Below are 13,943 nucleotides of genomic sequence, written 5' to 3'. Positions count from 1 at the left end.
TTTATTTTTTGAGATGCAGTCTCGCTCTGTCGCCCAGGCTGGAGTGTAGTGGCTCTATCTTGGCTCACTGCAAGCTCCGCCTCCCAGGTTTATGCCATTCTCTTGCCTCAGCCTCCCGAGTAGCTGGGACTACAGCACCGCCTGGCTAATTTTTTGTATTTTTGGTAGACAGGGTTTCACTGTGTTAGCTAGGATGGTCTCGATCTCCTGACCTTGTGATCCACCCGCCTCAGCCTCCTAAAGTGCTGGGATTACAGGCGTGAGTCACTGCACCTGGCTTTTTTTTTTTTAATTTTGAGATGGAGCCTCGTTCTGTCACACAGACTGGAGTGCAATGGCACAATCTTGGCTCACTGCAGCCTCCACCTCCTGAGTTCAAGGGAGTCTCCTGCCTCAGCCACCCAAGTAGATGAGACTACAGGTGCCCACCACCACACCCAGCTGATTTCTGTATTTTTTGTAGAGATATGGAGTTTCACCATGTTGGCCAGGTTGGTCTCCAACTCCTGACCTCAAGTGATCGACCTGCCTCAGCCTCCCAAAGTGTTGGGATTACAGGTATGAGCCACTGCACCCAGCCCAAAATAATACATTTTTATTTTTTTTCTGGAGACAGGGTGTCACTCAAGCTGTAGTGCAGTGGCATGATCTCGGTTCACTGCAACCTCCGTCTCCCAGATTCAAGCGGTTCTCCTGCCTCAGCCTCCTGAGTAGCTGGGATTACAGCATCTGCCACCACACCCGGCTAATTTTTGTATTTTTAGTAGAGATGGGGTTTTACCATGTTGGCCAGACTGGTGTCAAACTCCTGACCTCACACGATCCGTCCGTCTCGACCTCCCAAATTCCTGGGATTACAGGCATGAGCCACAGCGCCTGGCCTAATACATTCTTAATACATCACTTGAAGGCTTTCTTTTAGTGAGAACTTCCTGGAACAAGACAACCCTATGATTCTGTTCAATGTAACTGTAAAACTCACAGTAGTTATTTCTGCTCAGTGAGAATTCTGTGGAAAAGGAAATGTCTTCAGTTCAGTTCCCCAGGAACAGAGCCTGAGAATGAGATTCCTATGAAAGTGGCTTATTGAGGGAGTGCTGCTTAGTTGAAACTCATAAGGGAGTGAGGAAAGTAGGAAAGAGAAGGAGAAATAGAAGATGCTGATGTGGGTGCCAGTGAAGTTTCTCCTCAGCCTGGTCCCACAGGGAGCTCAGGAGCATCACAGACTGGCGTCACCTTGAGGCAAGAGGATTCGTCTTTGATACCCTCATATTGATTTGGGTGCAGCTGGGTGTGTGGGTGGGGGAAACAGAGGGCTTCAGCTTCCAGGCATCTCCAGATGTGACAGCTGCTGTTGGTTGAGGGCAAATACAGTACAGTACAGTACAGTACAAATACGCTGCTGCGAATTCTTATCAGCCAACACTCCATCAGAATATGTGAACTGGCCTGGCAAAGGGAAAATGTGCATTTCACCAGCAGGAGCTATTACAAGTAATATTTCTTTTCTTCTTTTTTTTCTTTTTGAGACAGAGCCTCACCGGCCAGGCATGGTGACAGACATCTTTAGTTCCAGCTACTTGGGGGGCTGACGTGGGAGGATCGCTTAAGGCTTCACCCAGGAGGGAGAGGCTGCAGTGAACCAACATGGCGCCACTGCACTCCAGCCTGGGTGACAAAGTGAGACCCTGTCTCAAAAAGAAAAAACAAACAAACAAGCAAAACCAAAAACTGATTTGGCAGTAGTTTAATCAAAGTTAATGCCAACAGGTTATGATTCAAATATCAAGAAATATGTTCTATTAATTTTGAAGTAGTTATTTCCTGAAGAGTGTTGCATTTGATGATGAATTTCTATATAATACAAGGCTAACATTTACCTTGAATACTTCTAAAGGTACTCAGTAGGCACTTGTATTTTTTAAATTTATTATTTATTTATTTATTTGAGCCAGAATCTCATTCTGTCACCCAGGCTGGAGTGCAGTGGCGCAATCACGGCTCACTGCAACCTCCGCCTCCCAGGTTCAAGTGATCCTCCTGCCTCAACCTCCCAAGTAGCTGGGATTACAAGCATATGCCACCATGCATGGCTAATATTTGTATTGTTAGTAGAGATGGGGTTTCACCATGTTGGCCAGGCAGGTGTTGAACTCCTGATCTGAAATGATCTCCCCATCTCGGCCTCCCAAAGTGCTGGGATTATAGGCATGAGCCACCATGCTCAGCCTAATTTTTTTTTTTTTTTTAGTAGAGACAGGGTCTCACTAGCCCAGGCTAGTCTTGAACTCCTGGACTCAAGCAATCCTTCCACGTCTACCTCTCAAAGTGTTAGGCTTACAGGCATGAGCCACTGTGCCTGGCCAGTAAGCACTTACGTTTTAACTGATACTAAAACAGTCAGTCCGATTTTTGACTTACAAGCAGTGTTGCTGAAGTTCCTGTCATTTGAAAACCACCCTTATTTTGCCATATCTTTTACGTCTGTGATTTTGTATACTTAATAGTTTTCTTTAAAAATGACTCACTTTAAAAAATACTGAATAGTTTGGCTGCCTCCTTAAGCAAATCCTTGAAATCGTGGATTTAAAGTGCTAAATGTTTGCCTCCATACATTAAAATGCATACTATTCATCTGTCTCTTTCCTAAAACCATCTCACGGCACTGAAGTGCACTGTGCAGGTTTCCCTTTGTGGAAAAACTTGCTGCCCAGCTGCCAGGAGTGTGATCAGCAGACAGCCTCCAGCTATCAGCTCCTTCTTACTCTACAGTTGCTGAAAACCACGCAATCTGAGATGACATTCTCGCAGGTATCTTGAATCTGGGGACCAAGAGAGGCAGGGGTATAAAGGCCAGGCCATTTTAGGCTGATGCATGTCAACTCTGGCAAACTCCAGAGGTTCTGCCTAGGAGTGGACAAGTCTGTCAGGCCTGCTTTGTACTTTACTTATTTTCTGCCCATTCCTGCTTTTGCTCCCTTCCTTTACAACTTGTTTATTGCTAAGTAGCCACTTGCATCCCAATCTCCACCAAGATGACTCTGGAAGTTCATCTGCTTCCAGAAAACTCAACCTGTAATTCCATGCTGGAATTACTGGGGAAATACCGTCATAAATCATATAAGGGTAAATGTCGAAAGGGCTTTATAAAGACTTTAAAATGAAACATGCGATTTAAAAAATTAAGGCCATAAATATGATTTTATGTGCTGGGTGCAGTGGCTCACACCTGTAATCTCAGCATTTTGGGAGGCCAAGGCTGGCAGGTCACCTGAAGTTGGGAGTTTGAGACCAGCCTGAACCAACATGAAGAAACCCCATCTCTACTAAAAAATACAAAATTAGCCAAGTGTGGTGGCACACGCCTGTAATCCCAGCTACTCCAGAGGCTGAGGCAGGAGAATTGCTTAAACCCAGGAGGCATAGGTTGCGGTGAGCTGAGATCACACCATTGCACTCCAGCCTGGGCAAGAAGAGTGAAACTCCATCTCAAAAATAAATAAATAAAGTAAATAAAAATATGATTTTATGTGATTTAAAGCAATTTGGGACTTTTATACAAGGTGTCCCAAGACTCAGTACAATTTTAAGTCATCAAGGAAAAACTAAATGTATTAGCTTTTTGAGAGTTATAACAATGCAAGAGCTATTCTGATGATTTTTGAGAGTCAAACTAGGTTGAGTGTGATGGATTGTGCCTGTAATGCCAGCAGTTTGGGAGGCTAGGGTGAGGATCACTTGAGCCCAGGAGCAACACAGTGAGACCCAGGGTGGGAGGATCACTTGAGTCTGTGCAACATAGTGAGACCCCTGTCTCTAATAAAAAGAAAAATAGCCAGGCATGGTGGCATGCACCTGTTGTCCCAGCTACTCGAGAGGCTGGGGTGGGAGGGTTGCTGGAGCCCAAGAGGTCGAGGCTGCAGTGAGCTGAGATTGTGCCACTGTACTCCAGCCTGGATGACAGAGCAAGACAATGTCTCAAAAAACAAAACAAAACAAAAAACAAACAAACCAAAAAACCAGAAAATTCAAACTAAAAAATTTTATCTTGATGGGTTAAAAAATTTTTTTGAATCCCAGGAAAATGCCAGGGTTTTTTGTTTGTTTGTTTTTTGTTGTTGTTTTGGTTTTTTTTTTTTTTGAGACAGGGTCTCACTCTTGTCACCCAAGCTGAAGTGTAGTGGCATGATCATGTCTCACTGCGGCCTTGACTTCCTGAGTTTAAGTGATCCTCCCACCTCAGCCCCCCAAGTAGCTGGAACTACAGGCATATGCCACCATGCCCAGCTGATTTTTAATTTTTTTTGTAGAGAGGAGGTCTTACTATGTATGTTGCTCAGGCTGGTCTTGAACTTCTGGGATCAAGAAATCCACCTGCGTTGGCCTCCCATAGTGCTGGGATTACAGATGTGAGCCACTGTGCATGGCCAACAAATGCTGTTTTTTAAAAATGGAACTAAATTATACTCCTTTATAATTATGTTCACAAGCTATATTGCAGAATTTTGATTCCTTTTTAAAATCTCCCATGTATAGAGAAATGGACAGAAAAAAAACCTGTTGGTCCATTCAGTAAAATACCTGAAACTACTATAATAGAATCCTGTTTAAAATCCATAGGCATTACAGTTATTGTTGCTAAAATTTCATGATTTAGGAAAACTTTGAGTGCCAGGCTATTCTGAGTCTAAATGAGTCAGAATACATGTGAATCAGCAGAGCACAGTTTAAGGCAAGTACCAAGGTACCTCATAAAGGATAAATTGTTCTGCAACACCTTATAATGCTGAGATTATGATAAAACTAGTCAACATCTGGGAGAATGCTTATTTACATCTAAGTCTCTCATGCTACTTTTTTTTTTTTTTTTTTTTGAGACGGAGTCTCGCTCTGTCGCCCAGGCTGGAGGGCAGTGGCACGATCTCGGCTCACTGCAACCTTTGCCTCCTGGGTTCAAGCAATTCTCTTGCCTCAGCCTCCTGAGAAGCTGGGATTACAGGTGTGTGCCACCACACCCAGCTAATTTTTGTATTATTTAGCAGAGATGGGGTTTCACAATGTTAGCCAGGATGGTCTCAATCTCCTGACCTCGTGGTCTGCCTGCCTCAGCCTCCCAAAGTGCTGGGATTACAGGCGTGAGCCACTGCGCCTAGCCTCATGTTACTTTTCATAGCTAAGCATGGAATAAAGATAGCTGTTTCCCAAAACTTGCCACATGGTAAGAATACTTGGAATGCTTGTTAAATCGTTTCCCCTACCCTTTCCCTAGACTAGAGATTCCAATTCAGGTTGGTTTGGGGCAGGGCCTGGGAATCCGTATTAACACAATTCCATGTTTCTTACATTCGGACAAGTTTGGGTAACATCTAATTAAGATGTATAATTATTTAAAACATTAAACCTGTTTCTAACAGTCATCCATTGCTACTTTAGGGGGCTGTGATATGTATTGACGGACACCTGAGTACATATTTGTATGCAACTGGCTACAGCACTGTGAAGAGACAACAGTTTATGCATTCTGACTGTGTTCCAAGAACAGACTATTCTCCAAATTCAGGTCAGCTATCCGACAAAGCAAGCTATTGATTGCAAAGAGAATTGAAAGTATCTGAACTGAAAAATTTAAATCTATTACCACTGCTAGGAAAGTGTAAGTTTAAAAATCAAACAAACAAAACATCATTTTCTTATTAGGTAAAACCTAAAAGTATTTTTAAACCACTACTATATATTTCTTAATGCAAAACTACTTGAAATATAAACCTCTTAAGTATAATCATTACTTGTTTTTGTAAACTTATTAGTAAAGTATGACGTATATACAGGAAAGTGCTTGAATCGTGTGCATGGATTTTTACAAAGTGAACCCATCTTTGTTATCAGGACCCACATCAAGAACCAGAACATTATCAGCACTCCAGAAGCCCCCCTTCTGCTACACTCCTGTTATTTTATTTACTTATTTTTTTTGAGATGGAGGCTTGCTGTGTTCTCACTCAGGCTGGAGTGTAGTGGCATGATCTCAGCTCACTGCAACTTCTGCCTCCCTCCTGCCTCAGCCCCCCTAGTAGCTGGGATTACAGGCATGTGCCACCATGCCTGGCTAATTTTTATATTTTTAGTAGAGACAGGGTTTCACCATGTTGGCCAGGCTGGTCTCGAACTCCTGAACTCAGGTGATCCACGCGCTTCGGCCTCCCAAAGTGCTGGAATTACAGGCATGAGCCACTGCACCCAGTCTACTCTCCTGTTATTAACATCCCCCTCCCCACCATGTGTAACTGCTATCCTGACTTGAAACACCATAGATAAGTTGTTCTTTTACATTTTATATAAATTGAATCATTCGCTGTTGTTAGGCTTCTTTAAACATTATGTTTGTGAGATACATGCATGTTGTTAACTTTCATTTTTGTATAGTATTTCATTGTGCGAATATACCACAACTTACTTCAGTTCTTCCAAACTGTTAGCCAGGTAGTTCCCAGTTTGGGGCTTTTACTAATAGTGCTGCTATGAACGTTTTGGTACATGTCTTTTTGTGAACATATATGTATACATTTCTGTTGGGTATAGACCTCAGAATGGGATTTGTGAGTCATTAGTTATTCCCAATTCAATTTTGTAGACTCTGTCAGAATAGTTCTCCAAAGTGGTTGTACAAATTTATACTCTTGCCAAAAATGTATGACAGTTCCTGTTGCTCCACATCTTCACCAGTACTTGGTATTCTGTCCTTTCCATTTTAGCCATTCTAGTGGGTATGAAGAGGTATCATATATATTAATTTGCATTTCCGATGACTTGAAGTTGAGCAACTTTTTCACATAATTGGCCATTTTTTGAGGCATCTGTTAATTCTTTTATCTATTTATAAAGATCTCTACTTTTTTGTTTGATTTCTTTACATATTCTGGATATAAGTCCTTTATCAGATATTTATTATTTTTATATTCTTGTTCCTCCCCTCTTTAAAGACCTCTATACAATTTTGGTAAAAATGGTTATCTATTTCCAGATTCATGTTCTTCAACTCTGGCTCAAACTCGAACAATTTTCCACTCACATTTTCCTTCTTAAGAAAAACAAATTGGGCCAGGTGTGGTGGCTCACACCTAATAACAGCACTTTGGGAGGCTGACCAATGCAGGTTGATCACCTGAGGTCAGGAGTTTGAGACCAGCCTGGCCAACATGACGAAACTGTCTCTACTAAAAATACAAAAATGTGCTGGGCATGGTGGCACATGCCTGTAGTCCCAACTACTTAGGGAGGCTGAGGCACAAGAATCACTTGAACCCAGGAGGCAGAGAATGCAGTGAGCCGAGATCATGTCATTGCACTCCAGCCTGGACAACAGAGCAAGACTCCATCTCAAAAAAAAAAAAAAAAAAAAAAAAAACTTGGCCAGGCATGGTGGCTCATGTCTCTAATCCCAGTACTTTGGGAGGTTGAGGCAGGAGCACCTCTTGAACCCAGGAGTTTGAGGCTGCAATGAGCTATGATCATGCCACTGCACACCAGCCTGGGCGACAGAATGAGACTTTGCCTCTCTAAAAAAAAAAAAAAAGGATGAGTGGGCCGGACGTGGTGTCTCACGCCTATAATCCCAGAACTTTGGGAGGCTGAGAAGGGCGGATCACCTGAGGTCAGGAATTTGAGACCAACCTGACCAACATGGTGAAACCCCATCTCTACTAAAAATACGAAAAATTATCCGGGTGTGGTGGTGCATGCCTGTAATCTGAGCTACTTGGGAGGCTGAGGCAGGAGAACTGCTTGAACCTGTGAGGCTGAGGTTGCAGTGAACTAGGATCACACCACTGCACTCCAACCTGGGCAAAAAGAGAAACTCTATCTCAAAAAAAAAAAAAAAAAAAAAAGATGAGTGAATCATATTACCCATGTCCATGTCCACTTTGTCTAGCCAGTAATTTCTCACTGGTTTTTCTCAGGTTACTTTAGCTCATATTACTTGGGTCCGAATGAAATGTACACATGTAAGGAAAAGATACACAGTATGATTTAGTGGAAACAAAGAAACACTAGGAATCAGGAAGCCAGGATTTTGCTATTAAGTAGCTCTGTGACAAGGGCAAGTCAGTTAACCTCCCTGAACTTCAATTTCCTTTTCTACATAATGAGGGGGTGGGAATAAATGATCAAAATCCCCATTGATCCTTTTACTTTCAGGAGCATTAAATCACATCTGTCTACATATACCCAAAATTGGTAGTATGTGTACTCTCTGCTCTTTCTCAAATATCTTGTCTCCAAGTCTCCTGATTTTTTTACATGGTGTTTCCTTATTTTGCAGAATGCTTTTTTTTTTTTTTTTTTTTTTTGAGACAGTCTTGCTCTTGCCCAGGCTGGAGTGCCAGTGGCACAATCTCAGTTCACTGCAACCTCAGCCTCTTGGGTTCAAGCAATTCTGCCTCGGCCTCCTGAGTAGCTGGGACTACAGGGGCACACCACCACACCCAGCTATTTATTTATTTATTTAGAGACGGAGTCTCACTCTGTTGCCCAGGCTGGAGTGCAGTGGTGCAATCTCGGCTCACTGCAAGCTCCGCATCCCGGGTTCACGCCATTCTCCTGCCTCAGCCTCCCAAGTAGCTGGGACTACAGGCGCCTGCCACTGCGCCCGGCTAATTTTTTTTTTTTTAATTTTTAGTAGAGACGGAGTTTCACCATGTTAGCCAGGATGGTCTTGATCTCCTGACCTCGTGATCTGCCCCCCTCAGCCTCCCAAAGTGCTGGGATTACAGGCATGAGCCACACTGTACCCAGCCCACACCCAGCTAATTTTTGTATTTTTAGTAGAGACGAGGTTTCACCATATTGGCCAGGCTGGTTTTGAACTGCTGGCCTCAAGTGATTCACATGCCTTGGCCTCCCAAAGTGCTGGGATTACAGGCGTGAGCCACCTGGCCCAGAGTAACTTTTCAGTTACTAATTGACTAATTTTTTTCCTGGATTTGTAAGAAGGCTGCAGTGGTTGCTAGTAGTGTCCTACCTCTGTCTCCTCAACCATGACCACCATTTCAGTGCCACCAGCCCAACCTCCCAACTGCCAGTACTTAAATTATTTTGCATAGGGTTTTCTGTGGCCACTAGGGCCTGATCTACCTGTATGCATGTGCTGTGTATTGACTCTCCCCATCTTTATGGGCACAGCTTTCAAATGGAAAATCGACAGGAGCTGATTGTCAAACAAGTTACTGTAGCTTCCTTGCACCCTGGTGGGATAACTGCAATGTGCATTGTTCACTTGTTCCCCAAACTCCCCAGCAGGATTGTGCTACATAGTCCAAAGTATTAACTTGGTTGGTAACGAGCGCTTTAATTGGCTTCTTTCCATTCTGTCTCAATTCTCTACTTTCCTAATGGTGTTTCCTGATACCATCTCCCAAATAAACTACCTAAACTCAATTACTTGTCTCAGAGTCAACTTCTGCGGGAATTCAAACTGAGCTCTTAGAACAACTTCACTAGCATTTTATCACCCCATTTGAGAAAGTTGATTCCCTTCTTCATATTCCTATATTGTAGCAATACAGTAAACCTAATATGCTGAAGATATTGGGATATTACCTAATGGACAACAAATTACCGACTCTATAATGAAGAAGTCTTCTCATGATTTTAAAAATTTCTCTACATAAACTTCAGACTCAATGGTAATATACAGCTGTTTATTTGACACTGCTTCTTCACTCCTTTGGAAATTGTTAAAAATATAACATTTAAGGAAATAAAATATATCCTACATAACATAATGAATTGCTACAAAGGATGTTGCTACATTATTATACTGGACCTTAAATTGGCTTGCAAAATCATAAATTACAAGGCTTTAGTTCACTTGTTAAAAACTGAAGAGTACTACTGATTTCCTTGCATTTAAAAGTGAATTTATAGAAACCACTCACTTTCTCAATTTAAAGTAAAATTCAGAATGGGATGGGATTCTGTGTATTATATTTCCAAAACATAGTGTGATACAATTATGGGACTTTTTGCACGCTATAGTGAGGGCTCCAATTCAATTTCATAATCTTAAGAAACAATCTATAAAAGGAAGGAAAATTTTAAAAGTCATACCAAAACAGTAAGTCAAGATAAAAGGTACACGTTTTCTAGCAGAATGTGCCATAAAAAAGAGAAAAAGAAAAAAATGTTAATTTATATCCACTTTTTATTCTTTCACAGATTTTAACAATTATACACAACTTTTAACATAAACATAGTGAAATCTCAAGGATAAGGAGGCAATATATATGGCCTCTTCTATTCGTTATTCAGGATGGAAGGAAATTTTCAAAGTACAATGTGTGAGATTTAACACTGGAAAAATACATAGGAAACTTGTTTAACTGGCTCCACTTAGGACCAGACACAGCACAATAAATATAGAACTGCATCATCTTTTTAAAAGATCATTGTAATTTTAACACATTCTTACTAAAGAAATACATATTATCAATGACCAATCTGAAATTCTGTAACAGGTGAAGAGAGACTTACGATGAATATCTGAGCATAGGTTCGCTAGCATCTTCACACTCATACATAAACATTCTTAAAGGGAATAAGAATGATTTCAAATTCAAAACAACAACAAAAAAAAAATTTGGTCAAACTTTCTTCATCATACTATTCATTGCTATCACAATCCTAGCTTGCTGGTAGGTTTAAGAAAGGAATAGAAAGTTTTTGAAATCCTTTTAATTTCTACTAGTCTTAGGGCCTCTTGGGTAGGCCACTTTGGAAGCAAACTGATTAAACAGCACCATTAAGTCTGTATCTCAACAAACCATTGCATAATTTCTGTCAATGTTCTCAAAGGTTAAAACACGTTGTATGGAAGAAAACCTTTCCTCAATAGCAGGCCACTGTAAAAACATGTAATCTGCAAGAATTTAAACAGAACTATCCTGAATTCTCTACTGATTGCTTCTTTCCTTAATAGACCAACATATAGGCATTACCTAAAAAATTAAATAATAATATACTGAGGCATAAAATAAATACTTTATTTATGCTATCACAATTTGGGTATTTGAGATTGTTAGCCATGTTCACACACCCTTTCCTCTACCCAAAGAGGAAGCAATGGTGCCAGCATTATTGGTCAGAAAGAGTTAATGGGAAACTGTTGCTCTCAGAGCTGTTCTGCAATATGCAGACACATAAATTATTATTTTAAACATATACTTAAAAGACGGATAAAATGATCTTTTTTTTTTCATGTGATGCAGATTCTGTTATCAGTAGATACAAAATTAATTTCATTCCTATTAGGATGGAAACAGGTATGCTGCTGTGGCCATAGATATTCTGAGAAACCTCTTAAGCCAGTGAACCAAAAACCATATGAAAGAAAGTAATATTATCTGTGATTGGTTAACTGGCTGTTCAAAAATTCAACAAGCAAACAAACATGCAAACATGTGACATGTCATTATTTTGTAAAAACATAATGCCACTCTGGCCCCAGGAATCACTATAGCCCAGCTGGTCCTTAAAGGTGCAAACAGCCTTTAATTGCTACTAAAATCTTCTCTGCTATTTTACTGCCCATCACACTTGCCACATGATTCTCAGAAGCTTAGGCTTCCAAGATGTTTAAGGAAAATAAAGAAGGTGTGATGTGGATCAAGTTTTCAGTGATTGTTTTAAATGTAATTTTAAAAAGAACTTCTAGTAATGAAGTATATAATAGTCCTTGATACTAAATTTTTTCTAGTGAAATAAACGATACTTTAATAAGACAATGTTGCTCTAAGTTTGACTGCCTGATTCTTTTCTTCTCTTTTTCAGAGGGTACTGTTTCATATATTGTGTGAGCCCCACAAATGTCTATTTTAAAAAGAGTATAGTCCCTGGCCGGGTGTGGTGGCTCATGCCTGTAATCCCAGCACTTTGGGAGGCCGAGGTGGGCGGATCACCTGAGGTCGGGAGTTCAAGACCAGCCTGACCAATATGGTGAAACCCCGTTTCTACTAAAAATACAAAATTAGCTGGGCATGGTGAAGCATGCCTGTATAATCCCAGCTAATCGGGAGGCTGAGGCAGGAGAATTGCTTGAACCCGGGAGGCTGCAGTTGCAGTGAGCCAAGATCACGCCATTGTACCCCAGCCTGGGCAACAAGAGTGAAACTCCGTCTCAAAAAAAATAAAATAAAATAAATAAAAAATAAAAATAAAAAGAGTATAGTTTCCAATAGTTTCTCACAAATATTCCTGATTTATAGTGGGGGAAGCGATGCATAATTGGAACATTAATCATTATGTTTTTGAAAATTAAATATTTCCTGCAAAGCAATTCCTCTGCAAAATGCTAAGCTTGCCAATGAGATTACCACAATAGATATTGAGTCATTTCACTAAGTACCTGTTCAAAAGTTATAGAAACCTGGCCTTCCATTCCAAATTCACTGCAAAGAGAGTACATGCAGTAGTCCTGTTTACAATTTAATAGAGATAAGGGCACACCTAGGACAAAGAGGGTCATCACCCTACATACAAGTTTACAGTAGTGTAACCATAATATATATTTACTACATTCACCACTTCAGATAGAGGAAGAGGGAGGCCCTTCACAACACTAGAACAAAGGAATGTTAGTTTTATATAAGACCTACCAAAAAAACAGGGAAACAAATAACACACATAGGCACTAGTCTCAAAGCTGCACGATAAAGAAGCAAAGGGTTTGAGATGAGAAATTCAGGAAATATACACATAGGAGCTTGTTGAGGAAAAGGAAATCACAGTTCTAATCTTCAAGGCTTCTAATCTTCAAGGCTACGGAATGCATTCTGCATATCTTCAAGAAGTTGTGCATAGTCGCTCTTGATCTTTGCCTCACCATCTTTCAGTGGATCCTGAAAGAAGACATTACAAATTCAACTTGCATTTGGAAAATAATTTTCATTATGTTTAGTAAGTTACTTTTTTTTTTGGAGACAGAGTCTTACTCTGTCACCCAGGCTGGAGTGCAGTGGCACGATCTCAGCTCACTGCAACCTCCGACTCCTGGCTTCAAGTGATTCTCATGCCTCAGCCTCCCAAGTAATTGGGTTTACAGGCACCCACCATCATGCCCAGCTAATTTTTTCTTGTATTTTTAGTAAAGACAGGATTTCACCATGTTGGCCATGCTGGTATTGAACTCCTGACCTCAAGTGATCCACTTGCCTCGGCCTCCCAAAATGCTGGGATTACAGGTGTGAGCCACTGCACCTGGCCCAAGTTACTTGTATTTTATATATTTTGAGTACTAGATGGTAAACCACAGGCAGGAGGTAAAACTAGACTCATTTTCCCTTTCTCTTAAGGATACAAATCCAACCAAACAGAAAGAAAACAAAATTTAAATTTTGCATTTTGCCTGATCACCACGTTCAGTGACCAAAGGCTTTATCCTCAACAGTGTGCACAATAGTGGGAAATTATGCCGCTTCATATATTAGATGAATATGACTTAATGCGCGATAATTAGGAATTTAATCAAAACAGAATTTGCTCAACATCTGGTATTATCACACTGGGATGGAAAAGTAAAATTTAGGAAATAATGTTAAAATGCACCATTATTTAAAATCCTTATGAAAAGCAACTTACTAATATGTATAAATGAGACTTAACTAGGCTTGGTGCCTCACGCCTGTAATCCCAGCACTTTGGGGGGCTGAGATGGACGGATCACAAGGTCGGGAGATCGAGACCATCCTGGCCAACATGGTGAAACCCCGTCTCTACTAAAAATACAAAAAAAATTAGCTGGGCATGGTGGCGTGCGCCTATAGTCCCAGCTATTTGGGAGGCTGAGGCAGGAGACTCACTTGAACCCAGGAGGCAGAGGTTGCGGTGAGCTGAAATCGCGCCACTGCACTCGAGCCTAGTGACAGAGTGAGACTCGTCTCAAAAAAAAA

The 13,943-nt window shown here is 40.9% G+C and overlaps 1 protein-coding gene and 1 long non-coding RNA gene across 2 annotated transcripts in view; one reads left to right on the top strand and one right to left on the bottom strand.

The window, feature by feature from the left end:
• Window positions 1–10,614, top strand: part of LOC108519508 (uncharacterized) — a 16,449-nt gene extending 5,835 nt beyond the window's left edge. Inside the window, exons 2-4 of the long non-coding RNA XR_001882639.1 lie at window positions 2,672–2,811; window positions 5,434–5,560; window positions 9,556–10,614. This is a non-coding gene — a long non-coding RNA (uncharacterized LOC108519508). The remainder of the gene's footprint in view (window positions 1–2,671; window positions 2,812–5,433; window positions 5,561–9,555) is intronic.
• ATP6V1A (ATPase H+ transporting V1 subunit A) overlaps window positions 10,184–13,943 on the bottom strand; it is a 64,065-nt gene continuing 60,305 nt past the window's right edge. Inside the window, exon 15 of the mRNA XM_017858573.1 lies at window positions 10,184–12,893. Within this exon, the coding sequence (XP_017714062.1) occupies window positions 12,801–12,893 (93 nt within the window). The 3' untranslated portion in view covers window positions 10,184–12,800. The remainder of the gene's footprint in view (window positions 12,894–13,943) is intronic.

This window comes from Rhinopithecus bieti, unplaced genomic scaffold (genome assembly GCF_001698545.2).
Source record: "Rhinopithecus bieti isolate Rb0 unplaced genomic scaffold, ASM169854v2 scaffold_45617, whole genome shotgun sequence".
Lineage (NCBI taxonomy): Eukaryota > Metazoa > Chordata > Mammalia > Primates > Cercopithecidae > Rhinopithecus > Rhinopithecus bieti.
Note: the sequence above shows the minus strand (reverse complement) of the source record. Positions and strands in the feature narration are given on the sequence as shown.